At 46.4% G+C, this 19,605-nt stretch overlaps 1 protein-coding gene across 1 annotated transcript; it reads left to right on the top strand.

Moving 5' to 3' along the window:
- Positions 1-2,042: 2,042 nt before the first annotated feature.
- Positions 2,043-7,591, top strand: LOC308150212 (protein flightless-1 homolog; the record flags this gene model as incomplete). Its single annotated transcript, XM_080523066.1, has 7 exons — positions 2,043-2,050; positions 2,277-2,337; positions 2,459-2,587; positions 3,161-3,267; positions 3,505-3,610; positions 7,299-7,364; positions 7,457-7,591. The coding sequence occupies 7 exons, from the start codon at positions 2,043-2,045 to the stop codon at positions 7,589-7,591; spliced, it is 612 nt and encodes a 203-aa protein (XP_080379192.1).
- Positions 7,592-19,605: the final 12,014 nt, after the last annotated feature.

Here is a 19,605-nt window from a genome sequence, read left to right as displayed (position 1 = left end):
TGAATGGTGAATGGTGAATGGTCTTTATTGTCATTGCTATAGTACAGGTACCAAACAACGACATTTGGGAGGGGTGACTCCCCTGGTGCTAGGAAAGAAAAAAAAAAGAAGAAAAAACTAAAAAGACAAGAAGGGAAAGGAGCTGGTTTACATAAATAAAGGCTATGTACACTATCCACTATACTATACTGTACAGATAAAACACTGTGCTGTACTCTATGCTATGCTATACCTATTCTAACATTTCCTATTTCTCTGCAACCTTATGTACCCTAGGGTTGTCATATTGCACATAGTGTTATTGCACATTCATTTAAAGTGTCGCAGTTTGCAGGCTTGAAATGTACACATTTGTGCCTCAGCACTACACCTGATTTTTCAATCCAGCAGCTGCCATCAATCCGTCCAGACTGTCCAGGGCCCAGAACCTAGGTCTTTGCTGTGTTCAGGGCCTGGATGGCCCTGGGGTAGAAGCTGAGCTTCAGTCTGTTTGTCCTTGCGAACATGGTCCTGTACCGCCTGTTCGAGGGCAGCCGAGCAAAGTGTTCGTACCCAGGGTGGGATGGGTCTCTGGAGATCTTGGAGGCCTTCCTGAGGCAGCGTGTGTTGTACAGCTCTTCCAGAGAGGGGAGGGGGGCGCCGGTGATCTTCTGGGCCGTTCTCACGACTCTCTGTAGCGCATTCCTCTCTGCAGCTGTGCAGCTGGAGAACCAGTTGCAGATGCAGTAGGTGAGGATGCTCTCCACTGCGCAGCGGTAGAAGGCCACCAGTATCTCCTGTCTGGTGTGGTCCTTCCTGAAGCACTATAGACCTGCACCTACAGCTGGAGACAGACACTATAGACCTACACCTACAACTGGAGACAGACACTATAGACCTGCACCTACAACTGGAGACAGACACTATAGACCTGCACCTACAACTGGAGACAGACACTATAGACCTGCACCTACAACTGGAGACAGACACTATAGACCTGCACCTACAACTGGAGACAGACACTATAGACCTGCACCTACAACTGGAGACAGACACTATAGACCTGCACCTACAACTGGAGACAGACACTATAGACCTGCACCTACAACTGGAGACAGACACTATAGACCTGCACCTACAACTGGAGACAGACACTATAGACCTGCACCTACAACTGGAGACAGACACTATAGACCTGCACCTACAACTGGAGACAGACACTATAGACCTGCACCTACAACTGGAGACAGACACTATAGACCTGCACCTACAACTGGAGACAGACACTATAGACCTGCACCTACAACTGGAGACAGACACTATAGACCTGCACCTACAACTGGAGACAGACACTATAGACCTGCACCTACAACTGGAGACAGACACTATAGACCTGCACCTACAACTGGAGACAGACACTATAGACCTGCACCTACAACTGGAGACAGACACTATAGACCTGCACCTACAACTGGAGACAGACACTATAGACCTGCACCTACAACTGGAGACAGACACTATAGACCTGCACCTACAACTGGAGACAGACACTATATACCTGCACCTACAACTGGAGACAGACACTATAGAACTGCACCTACAACTGGAGACAGACACTATAGACCTGCACCTACAACTGGAGACAGACACTATAGACCTGCACCTACAACTGGAGACAGACACTATAGACCTGCACCTACAACTGGAGACAGACACTATAGACCTGCACCTACAACTGGAGACAGACACTATAGACCTGCACCTACAACTGGAGACAGACACTATAGACCTGCACCTACAACTGGAGACAGACACTATAGACCTGCACCTACAACTGGAGACAGACACTATAGACCTGCACCTACAACTGGAGACAGACACTATAGAACTGCACCTACAACTGGAGACAGACACTATAGACCTGCACCTACAACTGGAGACAGACACTATAGACCTGCACCTACAACTGGAGACAGTGGAACTATAGACAGAGTACTAAGTACTAAGACAACGAAACGCAGTTCGGCATCTAACCAGATGTGCAACATAGGCGTCGTTTTGGTATGGCAAGGTATGGCACTCGCCATAAAATATTATATTATATATTATAAAATATGAACTATTAAATATAAAAATATTAAGAATACGTATAGGCCTACAGCATATTACTATATACACCACCTGAATTAATGAGAAGGTGTACAGGTGTTCCTAATAAAGTGTTCAGTGTGACTTTGTTCCTCTCAAAAGTCAAGTGTAACCTTCTCTCTCCCCCCCCTCCCTCTCTCTCTCTCCAGGACTATCCAGATTGGCACAGACTCCAGTAAGCTGAACTCAGAGTTCTGCTCCATCCTGAAGGTGACTGCTGGGTTTGGCTGTTGGTAGAGAGTTGGTAGACACAGAATTATAATAATACTTTACTGTACAAATGTTTGCCTGTCCTCAAGCTTAACCGTGTGTGTGTGTGTGTGTCCTGTAGGTTCCGTTTGAGAGCACAGACAACCAGGGGATCGTGTACACCTGGGTGGGCCGTGCTGCAGACCCTGACGAGGCCAAACTGGCTGAGGACATCATGAACTGCATGTTCGACGACACCTACAGCAAACAGGTGTGTGTGTGTGCGTGTCGTCTGTGTCATTATTTTGGTCTCTTTATGTACTGATCAGTTGGTTGATGAATGTAGATCTATCAACCTGTACGTACAGTACATGAAGCCTCCGGTCTCCTGCAGCTGACTGAACCTCTTCTCCTCTCCCCTCCTCTCTCCTCCCCTCCCCTCCCCTCCCCTCTCCTTCTCTCCCCTCTCCTTCTCTCCCCTCTCCTTCTCTCCCCTCCCCTCCCCTCCCCTCCCCTCCCCTCCCCTCCTCCCCTCCTCTCCCCTCTCCTTCTCTCCCCTCTCCTCCTCTCCCCTCTCCTCCCCTCCCCTCCTCTCCCCTCCCCTTTCCGCCTCTCCCCTCTTCTCTCCGCTCCGCTCCTCTCCCCTCCTCTCCCCTCCCCTCTCCTCCTCTCCCCTCTTCTCCTCTCCTCTCCCCTCTCCTCCTCTCCCCTCCCCTCTCCTCCTCTCCCCTCTTCTCCTCTCCTCTCCCCTCTTCTCCTCTCCCCTCTTCTCCTCTCCTTTCCTCCTCTACCCTCCTCTCCTCTCCTCTCCTCTCTTCTGTTCTGTTCTCTTCTTCTCTCCCAGGTGATCAACGAGGGGGAGGAGCCAGAGAACTTCTTCTGGGTGGGGATAGGTTCTCAGAAGCCGTACGACGAGGACGCAGACTACATGAAATACGCCCGTCTGTTTAGGTGAGGGGGGGGGGGGGCTCAGTGTGTGTGTGTGTGTGGGGGGGGGGGCTCAGTGGGGGGGGGGGGGGGGGGGGGGGGGGGGGCACGGCTCGGCACACAGAGACATGAACACAGTAGGTAGTTTGACCTGAAGTGAAGTTAGTTTACCGTGCAAGAGTAGAGTCATATTAGGTCAAGTTTATACATATTCAACTGGGGCGTGATAACCATCTCCCTCCCTCCCTCCCTCCCTCCCAGGTGCTCTAATGAGAAGGGGTATTTCGCTGTGTCAGAGAAGTGTTCAGACTTCTGTCAGGACGACCTGGCCGATGATGACATCATGCTCCTGGACAACGGCAAAGAGGTGAGGATGTGACACAGGCAGACGTCAGGTCTACTCACACCAGGACCCAATGTTCAATGTTCAAATCCAAACTAATGTTGTTGGTGTGAAACCAGTAATGCAATGTTGGTTGGAAGATAATGACAGACATGACAAAATGGTAGGGATGTAACGATGCACTCAACTCACGATACCAGATTCACGATACCAGATTCACGATACTGGGTTCACGATACCAGATTCACGATACTGGGTTCACGATACCAGATTCACGATACTGGATTCACGATACCAGATTCACAATACTGGGTTCACGATACCAGATTCACAATACTGGGTTCACGATACCAGATTCACGATACTGAGTTCACGATACGATTTTCTCTTTTCTTTTTTTTTTTTTTTACAAAATGAGATTGCAGACAAATTTTAAAATATAATCTAATTTATTTATTTCTCTGACAAAAACTACATAATACTGTATTTTCTTAACCTTTGGGTTGTGTTCATGTTTGCCCCCCCCCCATCCTTGGTGTTCCCGGTCTAATTAGACCGGTCTGATTAACTGCTTCATATCTCCAAAACTACATGGTCAAATTTGCTAAATTTGGTACCTGGTGAAAGCTGAGACCTGTGAGATGTTAAAAAATGAACATAGATATGACCAAATTACTGTAATGTGACTAAATACAGAGTAGAAATTTAATATTTCATTTCCGTTTTTGAGAATTTCAAATAAGAAGGCCAGTTACACCCTGAAACTCTATATATCTCTGCCAAACAACACATTGGATCAGTTCTTCAATATCTCAACATATACTGTGCACAATTTGATGAGAGTATCTCTCTCCCTCTGGTTGACACCAGCGCAGGGGGAAGTTCAGGCTTGTTCTTCCTCACTGTCCCCACCATGGTGAGCTTGCGTTTCAACAGCTCCTGACCAAGCGCATATGAGGTGAAAAAGTTATCACATGTGATATTATGCCCCTTGAGACCGGCTGTCATGTCCAGCACAACACGCATGCTCTGGTTTTTTTCTGGCCTTCCATCAACAGGTTTTCCCGTGTAGACCTGCATATTCCAGGCATAGCTGCTCCTGGCATCACATGCTGCCCAGATCTTGATTCCATACTTGCCTGGTTTGCTTGGGATGTACTGCTTGAAGGGACAGCGACCTCTGAAACGGACCAGGCGCTCGTCAACTGTCACCTCAGGGCCTGGATTGTACATCAGTGGTAGGCGCTCCACCCACCTGTCCCAAACGTTCCTGATGGCAGCCAGTTTGTCATTTCGCCAGCGGGCAGGTCTTGTATATCTGTTATCAAATCGGATAACTCTCGACAGGACATGAAACTGCTGTAATGACATAGTGGACCGGAATATAGGCCTCCCGCACTCCGCATCCCACAGACTCTTTGTAGCCTCATTGTTTGACCGATATACTCCTGCTAGAATCAACAGACCTATGTAGGCTTGAAGGTCTACCTGGTCCAGTGCTCTCCATGTGTCCCCAAACACACGCCTCCCCTCCAGGTTTGTCATGTCCAGTACAATTTCCTCAATGGACTCTGGTAAAAACAGTTGGAAGCTGGACTTGATGTCATCCACACGAGATGTAGCATACCGCGTTGGTCCTGGTGTCATCCTTATGATGTTTTCCACTCTCGCTCTGCTTGCTCTATCCTGGGAGGATGAATACCAGAGCAAGTTGCCACCCTTGGACTGGAATGTCACCTCAGGTGCCTGTTCTTCAGGTGCCTCTTCCTCAGGGGCCTCTTCCACAGGGGCCTCTTCCTCAGGGGCCTCTTTCTCGCCGTCTGTCTCATAACATTCTGGATCGAAGTCAGGATCGGTGTTGTCTTCCAATTCTGAGACATCCTCCTCTATCTCTGGTTCAACTTCAATCTCCTCTTCATCTGGTTCAAAAATTCGGTCGAGAGCCTCTCTGACAGATAATCGCTTAGACAGCCGCTTACTCATTGTGTTCACAGAGTGAATTCAGAGCAAAGCACAAATAAAGCTTTATATAGGGGGTCTGTGAGAGTTTAGTCTGGAAGGTGTGGTTCACGTGGGGGGATGGGCATATAAGCACGGGAAAGAGAAGGGTTCCCATAACAAACACCTGTTTCATTTGATACATTTCATAAGCACGGGAAAGAGAAGGGTTCCCATAACAAACACCTGTTTCGTTTGATACATTTCAGTGTTTGTTATGGGAACCCTTCTCTTTCCCGTGCTTATGTGTCCATCAGAACCATACCTTCCAGAGTTATGGGAACCCTTCTCTTTCACCCCAGGTGAACCACACCTTCCAGACTAAACAATGTTTAGTCTGGAAGGTCTGGTTCGGATGGGCAAATAAGCACGGGAAAGAGAAGGGTTCCCATAACAAACACCTAATTGTTTAGTTTGAAATGTGTCAAACTTTATATATGAGGTATTTGAACAGGTCTGATACATCCTGGAATGTTGTAGCTTGTTACAACTTGTGTTATCCATTAATTTCCTATGGCGGTCATTTTTGACCGGGAACACCACCGATGTTACAAAGTTGACTAAAACCACAAAATTCAATGCCAGTGGTTAGTCAGCAATTTTATATGTTCAAATGCCTAGTGTGGAGGATATCATAAGGCCTTGAGGCAATCAAATGTAAAACACAATATTTATGATTGATGAAAGTTGCTCTCGGTCAGATTTGACCGGGAACACAACCGGAGGGTTAAAGAATCGCTTATTTGTCCCTCTTCAGAACCAATGAAATAAGGAGTTATTATATTGTATTGTTTGTTTTTGTTGACATATGGGATGTGTTCAGCTAGGCTTAAATAAAAGTATTGCTGCTGATATGTAGTCCCTTAAGCACAACTGAAGACAGGTCATAGAAATGATCTATTTGCATGTTAAAACGCATTTTCCCCTTAGTTTACTTTTTGATGATGACCCTGCATGTAGAATCACTTCTTCAACTGCATTGTCAATGTAGCTAGCTAGTTTAGCTGTACACTTACAATAACACACCGACACACCACCAACAATGGACACTTCAACAACAGCATTGCAAGGCGAGTGCAGCGAGCTACAGCAATAACAGTTTAACCTTAGAGCCCAACAACATGGATAGATAACCAGTATGCTAGCTAGTTAGCCTAGCTACATGACTTTCAATCCAAGTTCACACAAGCATGACCGCTTCGTGGCCTCCACCTGTCAATACGAAAGACATCAAACTTTATTTGAGCGAGCTAGCTAGTCTTGCATGTAATCTGCAATCAAGTGTCATGGGCTCAAAACACCAGAAATGTAGCTCTGCATGTTTTAAACTGCACAACGCTATTAGCTACAAGACATTCACAAAAAGCATTCTAGGATAAGTTTGGAACACAGCGGTTGCTGTGAGGCCTCGGGGGCAGAAGGCTGCAACCCGCCTCACCTGACCCAGCCAGCGTCTGACTGACGTGGGTATGGTGATATTACGTGGTTCTTCTAGCCCAGCCTCTTTCACTGCAACGTCCATATTCCTCGCATTGTCCGAAACAAATATAGCAATTCATTTTTCATCTCACCGATTTGAATCGTCACATATTTGTATCGATAATTAACTGCATCGCGATGCATCGTTACATCCCTACAAAATGGCCACTATGAGTCATGAAATCATTCTTGTTTAGGCTAATTGTTTCTTTCTCTCTCTCTTCCTCTCTCTCAGGTGTACATGTGGGTGGGCACTCAGACCAGTCAGGTGGAGATCAAACTCAGCCTGAAAGCCTGCCAGGTAAGACCCAGACGTGTGTGTGTGTGTGTGTGTGTGTGTTCCAGGTGCCCAGTCTTGTGTATGGGTGTGTAACCCCCCCCTCTCTCTCCCAGGTGTATATCCAGCACATGCGGTCCAAGGACTCAGAGCACCCCAGGAAGCTCCGTCTGGTCAGGAAGGGGAACGAGCCTCACTGCTTCACACGCTGCTTCCACGCCTGGGGAGGCTTCAAGACCACGCTGGCATAGAGACCCTACACACACACACACACACACACACACACACACGGCTTTACCCTAAAGATGGCGGCCATTTAGTTTTCTACCTGTAAGGAGAGGACTATACCCAGCACAGACACATTAGGCTTTACCCCGTCTTCCCCCCCGTCCCCCTGCTCAGCGCTCCTCTCCACAGACCCCTCTGTCTTCTGCCTCCCCCAGAGACACGGCCAACGCCCCCCCCCCATGTTTTGTACGAGCTTTTTTTAGCGGGTCTGAAAATTCGAGAAGATGAGATGAATTATGAGATTGTACGCGTGCGGTCTAATGTACAGATGTTTTCTAAAGAGTCCGGATCAGCCTCTTGTCTTCACACACATATCCGTCTTATCAGAGAGAGATTAAACATGGGAGAGAAACAAGAGATATTATCAAACCGAGAGTAATTTTATTATTATTATTATTATTATTATTTTTTTTTTTTTCACGATCTTCTGTTAGTTTTTGTTGTTCTGTTGGGAGCTCAGTAACAGTCATGGTGTGTCCTGTATGTTCTGTTACACAGGCATCTGAGAGACCACCTATATGTTCTGTTACACAGGCATCTGAGAGACCACCTGTGTTGCCTGTTCCACTGGGACAGATGTTGATGTTATCTATGTGCAATGGAAACAGAATGGGAGGTCCTGTGTTATTGTGTCCTCAGCCAGGGTGGTGTGAGGGTGAGGGCTTCTATCACGTTGAAGACACATCACAGCGCTTGTCATCATGTGACCGCTACGGTCTGCAGGGATTGGTCCAGGCATGATATACAGTAGATATGGATATAATAGATTATATATTTACAAACAAGCAGCGAACCGCCGTTCTGTTGACTGTCTCATACTGTACTTTACTAGATGAATCACACACACACACACACACACACACACACACACACACACACACACACACACACACACACACTCGTGTGTTTAATATGGACATGCTGCTAATGCCACTTGCAAATGCTCTATTTATGTATTTTATATTAAAAAATAAAGTTTCACTTCACTAAACATGTTGGTTTCCTTGGTGTCTCTCTGCACACACACACCACCCCGGTCAGCTAGTGGAACAGGCATCACGCTGCTGTAAGCCAGTATATCGTCCTTGGCCCTGACTGAAGACCATGATTGTCTGAAACAGGTGTGTTAGTGTTGGGCTGGAATGAATACCTGCACACACAGGCAGAATCTCTACAGAGGGGTTTGAAGAAGTCTGTTCTAAATGATCTGCTCATCTCGCTCAGCATCCTATTCTCTGACTACCGGATACTACTACTATTACTACTAACTATCATCATAATAATGAATTTATTTTGTATAGGACTTTTCAAATTCAAAAACACTTTATTCCATGAACAAGAATATAATGGATAAATAAAAAGTTAAATATAAGCACAAAAAATGTTCCAAAGAGTGGGGTCTGCAGCGGAGAAAGCCAGGTCCGGTGTTTAGTGCTGGTGAAGGGGACAAAGAGGTTGGCATCAGCTGACATGAGACCTGGGCTAGGGGTGTGCTGGAGGAGGAGGTCAGAGAGGTTGGAGGGTGCCATGTTGTTGAAGGCTTTGTAGGTGGTAAGGAGAATCTGAAACCTTAATCAGACTGGGAGCTGGTGGAGGTCCTGGAGGACTGGAGTGATAATGAAGTGATTTTCACATAGCTGTCATTGACTGTGTCACACACAGTCAGTCAATAAGAGCACTCTCAGTTCACACTGAATCAACTCATTTGGTTTTCTGAGGCTGGATTCCACTCTGATGACTGTCCTGCTCCTAGCTCTTCAGAATGGAACTGAGCCTCAAGACTCCAGTCCTTTTCCTTTTCCTGTCTAGTCATGCTGCTCTGGCGCCACCCTGTGGACTTAAGTGGAACTAACCCCCATTTCTGTGGTTGAGCAAAAAGGTGAAATTCTTTCCCTAGTGACTTGAATGCCTTTATTACAACATAAATACAGAAGTCAGTAAAATCTTACATGCAAATAGATATTCCACAGGAAGCCCTTTTACCTAGATGACATGGTTTACCTCATGAAACAACAAGTCAGTTGTATCCAGTGTGAATTGGTTTGATCCCCCACCCTGATATAGTTCATCTGCCCAGTAGTGTGAGGTTCTGTTATTACTGTCTGGATGTTGTTCTCTTCATTTATTACTACTGGGAGCTGATGGGGTGGAGGTCTTCTCCCAGTACGACCAGTGGATGTCTCAGGAGGACAGAATCAAACAACGACAAGCTAAAAGCTTTTATTGACATCCAGGTCACAGAGATAGTAAAATACATGTTATAGTGAAGTGAAACCAAGCTAATAATCTGACTTCATTCATGACGTTTCCCTCCCATACAGTATCAGTATTCATTGAGATGGGAGAGTTTATCACTGACACACTCCCCCCTGACCATGCTACTGCTGGACTTATTATTTCATATCACATATGAACACATTCCTTCAATTTGTACAGAAACATACATACATGCATACATACATACGTATACTATACAGTTTGGTCCATATATATTTGGACACAGACAGAATTTTTATTTGTGAGAATAACTGTTTACCAAAACATCTTCAAGTTACAGTTATATAATGAATATGGGCTTAAAGTGCAGACTCTCAGCTTTAGGGTAAGGGTATTCACATCCAAATTGAAGGAAGGGTTTAGGAATTACAGCTCTTTTTTTCAAGGGACCAAAAGTAATTGGACAATTGACTCAAAAGCTGTTTCATGGGCCAGTGTGGGCTATTCCTTCATTATTTTTTTTTGCAATTAAGCAGGTAAAAGGTCTGAGTTGATTCCAAGTGTGGCATGTGCATTTGGAAGCTGTTGCTGTATACGCACAACATGCAGTCAATGGAGCTCTCAATGCAAGTGAAAAAGGCCATCCTTAGGCTGCAAAAACCGAAACAAAATCCATCAGAGAGATAGCGGGAACATTAGGAGTGGCCAAATTAACTGTTTGGTATATTCTGAGAAAAAAAGAATGCACTGGTGAGCTCGACACCACAAAAAGGTCTGGACGTCCATGGAAGACAAGAGTGGTGGATGATCACAGGATCCTTTACATGGTAAAGAAAAACCCCTTCACAACATCTAGCCAAGTGAAGAACAGTCTCCAGGAGGTAGGCATATCATTATTCAAGGGTACCATAAAAGAAAGACTTCACACAAGAACATACAGAGGGTTCACCTCAAGGTGCAAGCCATTCATATGCCTCAAGAATTGAAAGGCCAGATCAGACTTTGACAAAAAACATCTAAAAAAGCCAGCCCTGTTCTGAAACAGCATTCTTTGGACAGATTAAACTAAGATCAACCTGTACCAGACTGATAGGAAGAAAAAAGTATGGAGAAGGCTTGGAACGGCTCATGATTCGACACATACCACATAATCTGTAAAAAAAAACGTGGAGGCAGTGTGATAACATGGGCATGCATGTCTTCCAATGGCACTAGGTCACTAGTGTTTATTGATGATGTGACAGAAGACAGAAGCAGACAGATGAATTCTGAAGTGTTTAGGGATATTCTGTCTGCTCAGATTCAGACAAATCCAGCAAAGTTGATTGGATGGTGCTTCAAATACAGATGGACAATGACCTAAAACATACTGCGTAAGCAACCCAGGAGTTTTTTTAAGGCAAATAAGTGGAATATTCTGCAATGGCCAGAGTCAATCACCTGATCTCAACCCGATCAAGCATGCATTTCACTTGCTGAAGACAAAACTAAAGGCACAAAGACCCACGAACAAACAACAACTGAGGACTGCTGCAGTAAAGGCCTGGCAAAGCATCACAAAGGAGGAAACCCAGCATTTGGTGATGTCCATGTGTTCCAGACTTCAGGCTGTCATTGCCTGCAAAGGATTCTTGATAAAGTATTAAAAATGAAAATTGTATTTATGATTATGTTAATTTGTCCAATTACTTTTGAGCTCCTGAAAATAGGGGACTGTGTATAAAAATGGTTGCAATTCCTAAACGTTTCATACAATATTTTTGTTCAACCCCTTGAATTAAAGCTGAAAGTCAGCACTTCAATTACATCTCAATTGTTTCATTTCAAATCCATTGTGGTGGCATACAGAGCCAAAATTATGGAAATTGTGTCACTGTCCAAATACTTCAGGACCTAACTGTATATATCATGATTCAACATAGTGTTACATAAAAGAATGATACAGCTAATTATATGACATAAAACATGTTTATACTACCAGTGGAGGTCTCAGGAGGAAAGAGTGAAACAAGTATCAACATTTATTGACATCCAGGTCCCAGAGACGTCTTCTCCCAGTATCCCTCCACACAGGTGAGGTGAACGCTTCCTGGGGTCCATCTGTGTGTCTGGTATGGGCAGAGATCTGTGCCACTAGAAACTGAATTTGTATTACTGACATTTGAATTTGAATGGCTAAATCTGAATACTTTCATTTAAAAAAAGAATTTGAATCACATAATTTGAATTTGTATTGTTTAACTTGATTCAGTTTTTCAATTCAGTTATTCAAGTTAAACAATACAAATTCAAATTATGTGATTCAAATTCATTTGTTTTATTCAAATTGAGTAATTCAAATTCAAAGTCAGTCATTCAAATTCAAAGTCAGTAATTCAAATTCAGATTCTAGTGGCACATATCGCTGGCCATAATCCGGGTCCTTAAGGAAGAGCAATCAAACGCTGATTGACCTAACTCCTTTTCGGCCAATCAGCACCTTTCATTAACGTACCCAAGGAAGTTTAAAGAACGCACTCCAGTGTTGCCAACTTGGCGACTTTGTCCCTATATCTGGCGACTTTCCAGAGCCCCATTGCGACTTAATTAGTCAAAAGCGACCAGCGACAAATCTAGCTTCCTTTTCTGGTCATTTGGGGAATTACTGTAAAGCATCTAACATATCCCGTATTCCACGGTTCACGTTACAACCAAGCTCGGGAGAGACGAGTAGGGATACAGTCTATGGCGAGCGAGGGTTGCCGTCTCCTCTCTCCCTCAACACTCAAGCCCAATTTATACTTCTGCGTAAAAGCCTACGCCGTAGGCTCACGCACACCTCTCCAAAAATGTAACTACACGGCAGTGCCTACACAGACCGCAAAGCCCAATTTATACTTCTGCGTCGAATTTACGCGCGGCTACGCCGTAGCCTACGCAAGGGCTCTCCCAATTTATAGTTGGTCGGTCTGCGTCGCGTTGGTCAGTGTACTCATAGCGGCATAATAGCGATTTTTTTCTTTTTTTCCCTTTTGACTAATTAAGTCGCCAAGGGGCTCTGGAAAGTCACCAGATAGGGACAAAGTCACCAAATTGGCAACACTGGGAGTGCGTTCTTTAAACTTCCCTAAGGACCCGGATTATGGCCAGAGATATGTGCCACTAGAATCTGAATTTGAATTACTGACTTTGAATTTGAATTACTAACTTTGAATTTGAATTGCTCAATTTGAATTACAATTTTTTATTTGAATCACATAATTTGAATTTGTATTGTTTAACTTGAATAACTGAATTGAAAAACTGAATCAAGTTAAACAATACAAATTCAAATTATGTGATAAAAATATATATTTTAAATTAAAGTATTCAAATTGAGCAATTCAAATTCAAATGTCAGTAATTCAAATTCAGTTTCTAGTGGCACATATCTCTGTCCATAGTCTGGGTCTGTGGGTCTGGGTCTGTGGGTCTGGGTCTGTGTGTCTGGGTCTGTGTGTCTGGGTCTGTGTGTCTGGGTCTGTGTGTCTGGGTCTGTGGGGCTGGGTCTGTGTGTCTGGGTCTGTGTGTCTGGGTCTGTGTGTCTGGGTTTGTGTGTCTGGGTCTGTTGGGCTGGGTCTGTGGGTCTGTGGGGCTGGGTCTGTGTGACTCCCCCAGGCCAGACAGTCTGCCTGCTGGCTCCCTGTCCATTTAAAGAGAAAATAGTCACTTTCACATGACAAATGTTTAGCTTTCAAACTGTTTTTATGAACAAACATAATACAATTCATTTTAGTTCATGCTCATCTGTCCAGGCACTTGTCTCATGTGAGAGAACTGGTTCTGGGGGAACAAGCTGACACATGAGAGAGAGAGAGAGAAATGTTAGAGAGAGAGAGATGCCAACAATATAAGAGGTAAGGTTACACCATATCAGACTACAGTATGTTGTTACAAAGCTGATTAACCAGCTGCACAAACTGGAAATAAACAACAATGTGTTGAATCATCAATCAGAACCTCTAGAAGTGTGGTGGATGAAACTGTAATAATCTCTTCACCCTCAATAAAGATCTGCCAGGAAACAACATATGATTTTCATACTCACTACACTCAAAGCAGTTTCAGCAGCTGTTTCACTTCAGTATAATGATGGCATATTAATTCACAAGAGAGGTCATAAATGCATTGATTACCTCCAGTCTATTCAGCTCATTGCCTGTAGATGTGAGCACAGAGGCCAGTCTATCCAGCTCCTCCACCAGTACCTCCTCCTCCTCTCTCCCAGACCTCACAGACACCAGAACTCTCCCGATCTGGACTCTGTGCTGCTGGAGCTGGGCTCTCCTCTGCTCAGCTCTCTGTCTCAGGTCCTGGGCTGTACTGACGACCTCAGGACTGTTACTGTTACACTAAACTTCAGAGCCCAAGTGGAGAGAGCCTTCTGGTCTTATGGAGGCTGGCTTGACCCTTGCCCTCCCGAACAAATGGTGCTGGCTGCCACCGGGATGACGGGGGAGGAAGGGCGTTCACACTTGTCCGTTGACTTTCCAGCACTGCTGCAAGACACCTTAGCACCTGGTCGTGCCGCCAGGTGTAACGGCCTTGGGTGAGGCTGGTCTTGCATCCCACTAAGATGTGCTTCAGTGTTGCTGGACTTTAACATAGAGGGCACGTGGGGTCTTCGCCATACCACTGGCTTAGGTTTGCAGGAGAAGGCAGGACATCGTAGGCAGCCCTGATGGTGAAGCTCGCTCTGAATGCCTCCATCTCCCACAGATCTTTCCAGGAGATCTTCCTCTTTTCCACTCCTTCCCATGCCATCCACTGCCCTTGCTTTGCCTGCGCCACAGCTTGTGCGCGCCTTCCTGCTTCCTCTTCCCGACGTACCTCCTGGACCACCAGCTTGCGTCTCTGAGATGGATTGGCCTTGCTCCAGGCCGGTGTACTAATCCTGAGGCCAAGACCACTCCTCCCCTCCTGCACTCGGCCCACAATGTCCCTGTGTCTGAGTGCTGCCTTTGCCTGCTCAGTTGCAGCCAATGGGGTCCACTTCCTCCCAGTGGCCAGGATGGGGGCAGCTTGGGCTACAAATGGATCATTCGAATCCAGAAGCATCATCTCCAGTCTGACTTTGGCACACTTGTACTCCTCTGTCAGACTGGAAATGGGCAGGTGTAACATCCCTTTGCCGTAGAGCCCAATGCTGCTGAGGCACCTGGGAAGGCCAAGCCACTTCCTTGCATATGAGTTGACCAGTCTCTCCAGCTTTTCCACCTTTGAGAGAGGAACTTCATAGAGGGTTAGTGGCCACAGGAGACGTGGAAGTAGTCCATACTGCATGCACCAGAGCTTCAGCTTGCCAGGAAGCAGGGTTCTGTCGATGTTCTCCAGGCCGCTGGCTACCTCCTTCCTGAGCTGCTCTACTTGCTCTTTATCTTTGAGGGAGGCATCATACCAACGACCTAGGCTCTTCACAGGCTTCTCGGAGACCGTTGGAATGGGTTCTTTGCCAATGTGGAAGCGGTGGTCTGACAGCTTCCCCTTGACAATGGAGATGCTTCTGGACTTGCTCGGCTTGATCTTCATGCGAGCCAACTCAATGTTTTCCTGGAGCTTTGTTAGTAGCCGTACTGTGCAAGCCTTGGTCGTGGTGAGTGTTGTGAGGTCATCCATGTAGGCTCTGATCGGCGGCAGCCTCAGCCCAGGTCTTATTCGCTGTCCGCCAACCACCCATCGAGAGGCCCGAATAATGACCTCCATGGCCAGGGTGAAGGCCAGCGGGGAGATGGTGCAGCCGGCCATGATTCCCACTTCCAGATGTTGCCATGCTGTGGTGTACTCTGCTGTGGTCACGCAGAGCTGGACGTCCTGGAAGTAGGCCTTGACAAGGGTTGTGAGAGCTGGTGGGATCCTGAAGTAGTCGAAGGCTGTCCACAGGAGGTTGTGAGGGACTGAGCCAAAGGCATTCGCGAGATCCAGGAACACCACGTGGAGATCCGTTCCCTCCTTCTTGGCGACCTGGATCTGATGCCAGATGACACTAGCATGTTCGACACACCCTGAGAAGCCTGAGATGCCTGCTTTCTGGATTGACGTGTCAATCAGGTTGTTTCTTTGCAGGTATCCTGCCAGCCTATGAGCGACCACGCTGAAGAAGACTTTTCCCTCGACATTTAGAAGGCTGATCTGCCGGAACTGTCCGATTTCTGTTGAGTCCTTTTCCTTGGGGATAAGGATCCCTCCGGCTCTCCGCCAGGACGTTGGTATCGCCTTCTTTTGCCACACAACTTTCATCAGCTTCCAGAGGAATCTCAGGACATCTGGTGCGTTTTTGTAGAGCCTGTATGGAACTCCGTTGGGACCTGGAGCTGACGCGGCCCTTGCTCTACGCACAGTGTTGCCTACTTCACTCCACCTGGGTGGACTGATATCTTGTTCGTGCTCTGGTGGATTGACTGGTGGCATGTCAGGTGGGAGCGTGACCTCTTCCTGGTGTCGGTCATCTGTGCAGCCCTTTTTCAGATGTTCTTCCAGGTGGGCCTTTGCCACTGAGAGACTTCCGCTCTTCTCCTTTGTGAAGAGAGTCTTCACAAATTTGAAAGGATCTTTGTAGAAGCGTGATCTTGTTTGCTCCTTCCTTCTGCGCCTCTTCAGAAGGTTTTCAGCTCTCCTCAGTGTTGCAAGCCTGCTCTTAATCTCTTCCTGCAGCAGGTTTATTCCCTCCTTCTCCTCCTCTGTGGCCTTCCTCCATTGCTTCTTCAGCTGCCTCCTCTCCTTGACTAGTCGGTCTATTTCTGTCTGCCTTCTGGACTTGGTGGGAATTGACTGAGTAGATAGTTTGCCTTCGACCACTCCGAACTGTTCCACTCCATAGGCATAGATGAGGTTGCCCATTCTCTCCAACTTCTTCATGGTGGTGCCTTTGATCCCTTCTAGGATGTTGCAGAGATCAGTGTTGGCCTCCTTCCACAGCGTCTTGTTGCAGGACTTTGGCCACTTGACTAATGGCCTTCGCCTCTGGATCTTCTTCTCTGCTGGTGGTCGTGATGTGTTGGATTCAGGTTGCTCTCCTGTGCCTTGTTCTTCCTCCTCTGGGACAGGGGTGTTGATGTCCTGCAGACTGTGGTGTGTGTCCTGCTGCTGAACTTCAGTCGACTGACTCGGCCTGCTTCTCAAAAAGTAGCTGTCGATGCGACTTCCCTGTTGACCCTTCTTTAGGCACCCTTTCTTGCCCTGGTGTATCTTCAGGCCATGGGTGGAAGTAACCTTTGTCCAACCACATACGCAGTTCTGGAGCGTGTGTCCTGCTGTAGCTGTCGGAGCCTCAGGTATGCTGATCATCAATCTCGTAGTCTGTTCCGTTCCTGTGTTCGTTACCGGGTTGTCTGCCGATGAGCCATCTTCCGCCCCCGCTCTCGCAGGCTCAGGGGGTAATTTTCTTCTTAGAATTTTTCGTAGCCAAGTTTGGGTGGGACCCATACACTGTTCGTGCTGGATCCCGCCGCCACGGGTAGCTAGCCCATGGCGGGTAGCTAGCCCATGGCTAGCCCATGGCGTTCCCTCCTGTCAGCTGTCTTTCCATGCTGTCGCAAGGTCTTTCCCTTGTTGCCAGCTGCACTTTCACAGCAGTCACTGGTTCACCAGATGATCAGATCTGTTATGTAGGACTAGATGTTGATATCCCTCGATAGATACATACTTAAGGCACTGATGAGACTCTGTGGTGTTCAAATGAGCGATGGCATCCTTTGGGTTGTCAAGTGGGCGCCCTCCTTCATGAATGTTTCGCTGATAAGCCCACGACACCTCCAGAGGGTTCAGCAGTGAATCATAGCGTCCCAGGTTCACTCCCTAGATGCGATCAGCTCATTTGAACGCCCGGGTCGAGTCCTTTCTCTTCATCCACAGCCACTGGCTCCCCTTTTCAGCAGCCCTGGAGAGGTCCTTGATTGCCTGCTGGTGGGTCTTCCCTCGCACTCCCATCTCCCTGAGTAGCCTGGATGTTGAGGTGGCTACGAACCCTCTGCAGCCTACTTCCACTGGGCGTACCTTCGCTGTCCAGCCTTGTTGTTGGGCATCTGCTGCAAGTTCAGTGTACCTCAGCCTCTTCCGCTCGTAGGCCTCCTCCACTGCACCCTGCCAGGGCACAGTGAGCTCGATGATGTAAACGAGCTTGAGCGAGGCTGACCACAGCACAAGGTCTGGTCGCAGGTTGGTGGCTGCGATCTCAGCTGGGAAGCAGAGTTTCTTGTCCAAGTCTGCCAGCAGCTTCCACTGCCCAGCTGCCCAGTGTCTGGTCTTATGGTGGTGAGGCTGGCTTGACCCTTGCCCTCCCGAACAAATGGTGCTGGCTGCCACCGGGATGACGGGGGAGGAAGGGCGTTCACACTTGTCCGTTGACTTTCCAGCACTGCTGCAAGACACCTTAGCACCTGGTCGTGCCGCCAGGTGTAACGGCCTTGGGTGAGGCTGGTCTTGCATCCCACTAAGATGTGCTTCAGTGTTGCTGGACTTTGACATAGATATTATTATCTAATAAGAGGTATAAATTGAGGTATATCAATTTGATCCATATCAATTTATAACATAATTATAATTGAATTTTGTATTGCTGTGGGCAATGCAGTCAGATAATGTCATTTTGACATTACTCTCTCACCTGGAAAAAAAAACATGTCCAACTATACTATACAAAACAGACATTTCAAATGCTTCAATCCACTGTCCATGTACTGTAAATATGCCATTATGGTATTACCAATGAAGCCCAATTCTAGCAGAATAAGAAAGATTGTATATCTAATTTAACTTAAGTAAAATAATAAAGTGCCTCCAGTTAGCTCTTTAGCTGGCATGTGTGCAGCAAACTAGCTCATCGAATCACCTCTGAGCTAGCTAGCTTGATAGTTCTTTGACACTATTTACAATAGAATTATAGTCATTGTCAAGTGTCAGTCAGACACTTTCTAGTCACAATAATAACGACCAATTTTAACCAACTTGCCCTGTCAGAACAATCAGCAATTATATTTGCTAACGTTTCAACTTGCTTACTTTCTATCTGAAGACATCTCACATCTCACAATTTTTGCGCCCCGGCCGAGAAATAGGAGACAGACAATTGGAGCGCTGCTACAGCTCACGTGTAAGCCAAAAGTATTTGGCCTGCCATAGACTTGCATTCGGCCGGCGCCCCGACTCCTCCCCCTATGTATTTTAACAGTGAATTTTACACACACACAGATAAAATGTTTATTGTATTGGAGGATTTTTAATGAATGCTGATAGGCGCCGACAGAATATCAGCCGCATTTTGTGAATAAACAATGTTTATTTAAAAAAAAAACTTTTACAAATCGCAACTAGGAAGTGAAGGTGGGGGCGGCGCCCCAGCGCCCTCTATCGGCCAGCCGCCACTGGTATATGCCCATCTTGTTCTATAATTAACAATATGAAAGTATTAGTGCATTGCACCAGCATGTTCTCACTAAAAGGTATATACCAGGCTGTGAACTCAGGAATTTAACTGTTACCCTTCTATGTGTAACTAGTCCGAATGTCTGTCTTTCCTTGATAACTCATGTACTCTCTCCTGACCTCAGAATGTATTGGAGGAGAATTTCAGGATAGATAGACAAGGAGTCAAGGAAAGACTTTAGATTTGGGCTCATATGCCTCTTGTTTTTTCTTCAATTCCTTGCAACCTCTCTCCCAATCTACTCCTCAAAACACACCGTAGAAGAAGACATGAAGAGGAGACAGCCGAGTCGGGTAAACGTATACAGGTCAAACAATGTAC

Source organism: Nansenia antarctica (assembly GCF_963989245.1).
Source record: "Nansenia antarctica genome assembly, chromosome: 2".
NCBI lineage: Eukaryota > Metazoa > Chordata > Actinopteri > Argentiniformes > Microstomatidae > Nansenia > Nansenia antarctica.
The sequence above is the reverse complement of the archived record's forward strand: the minus strand, read 5'-3'. Positions and strand labels throughout refer to the sequence as shown.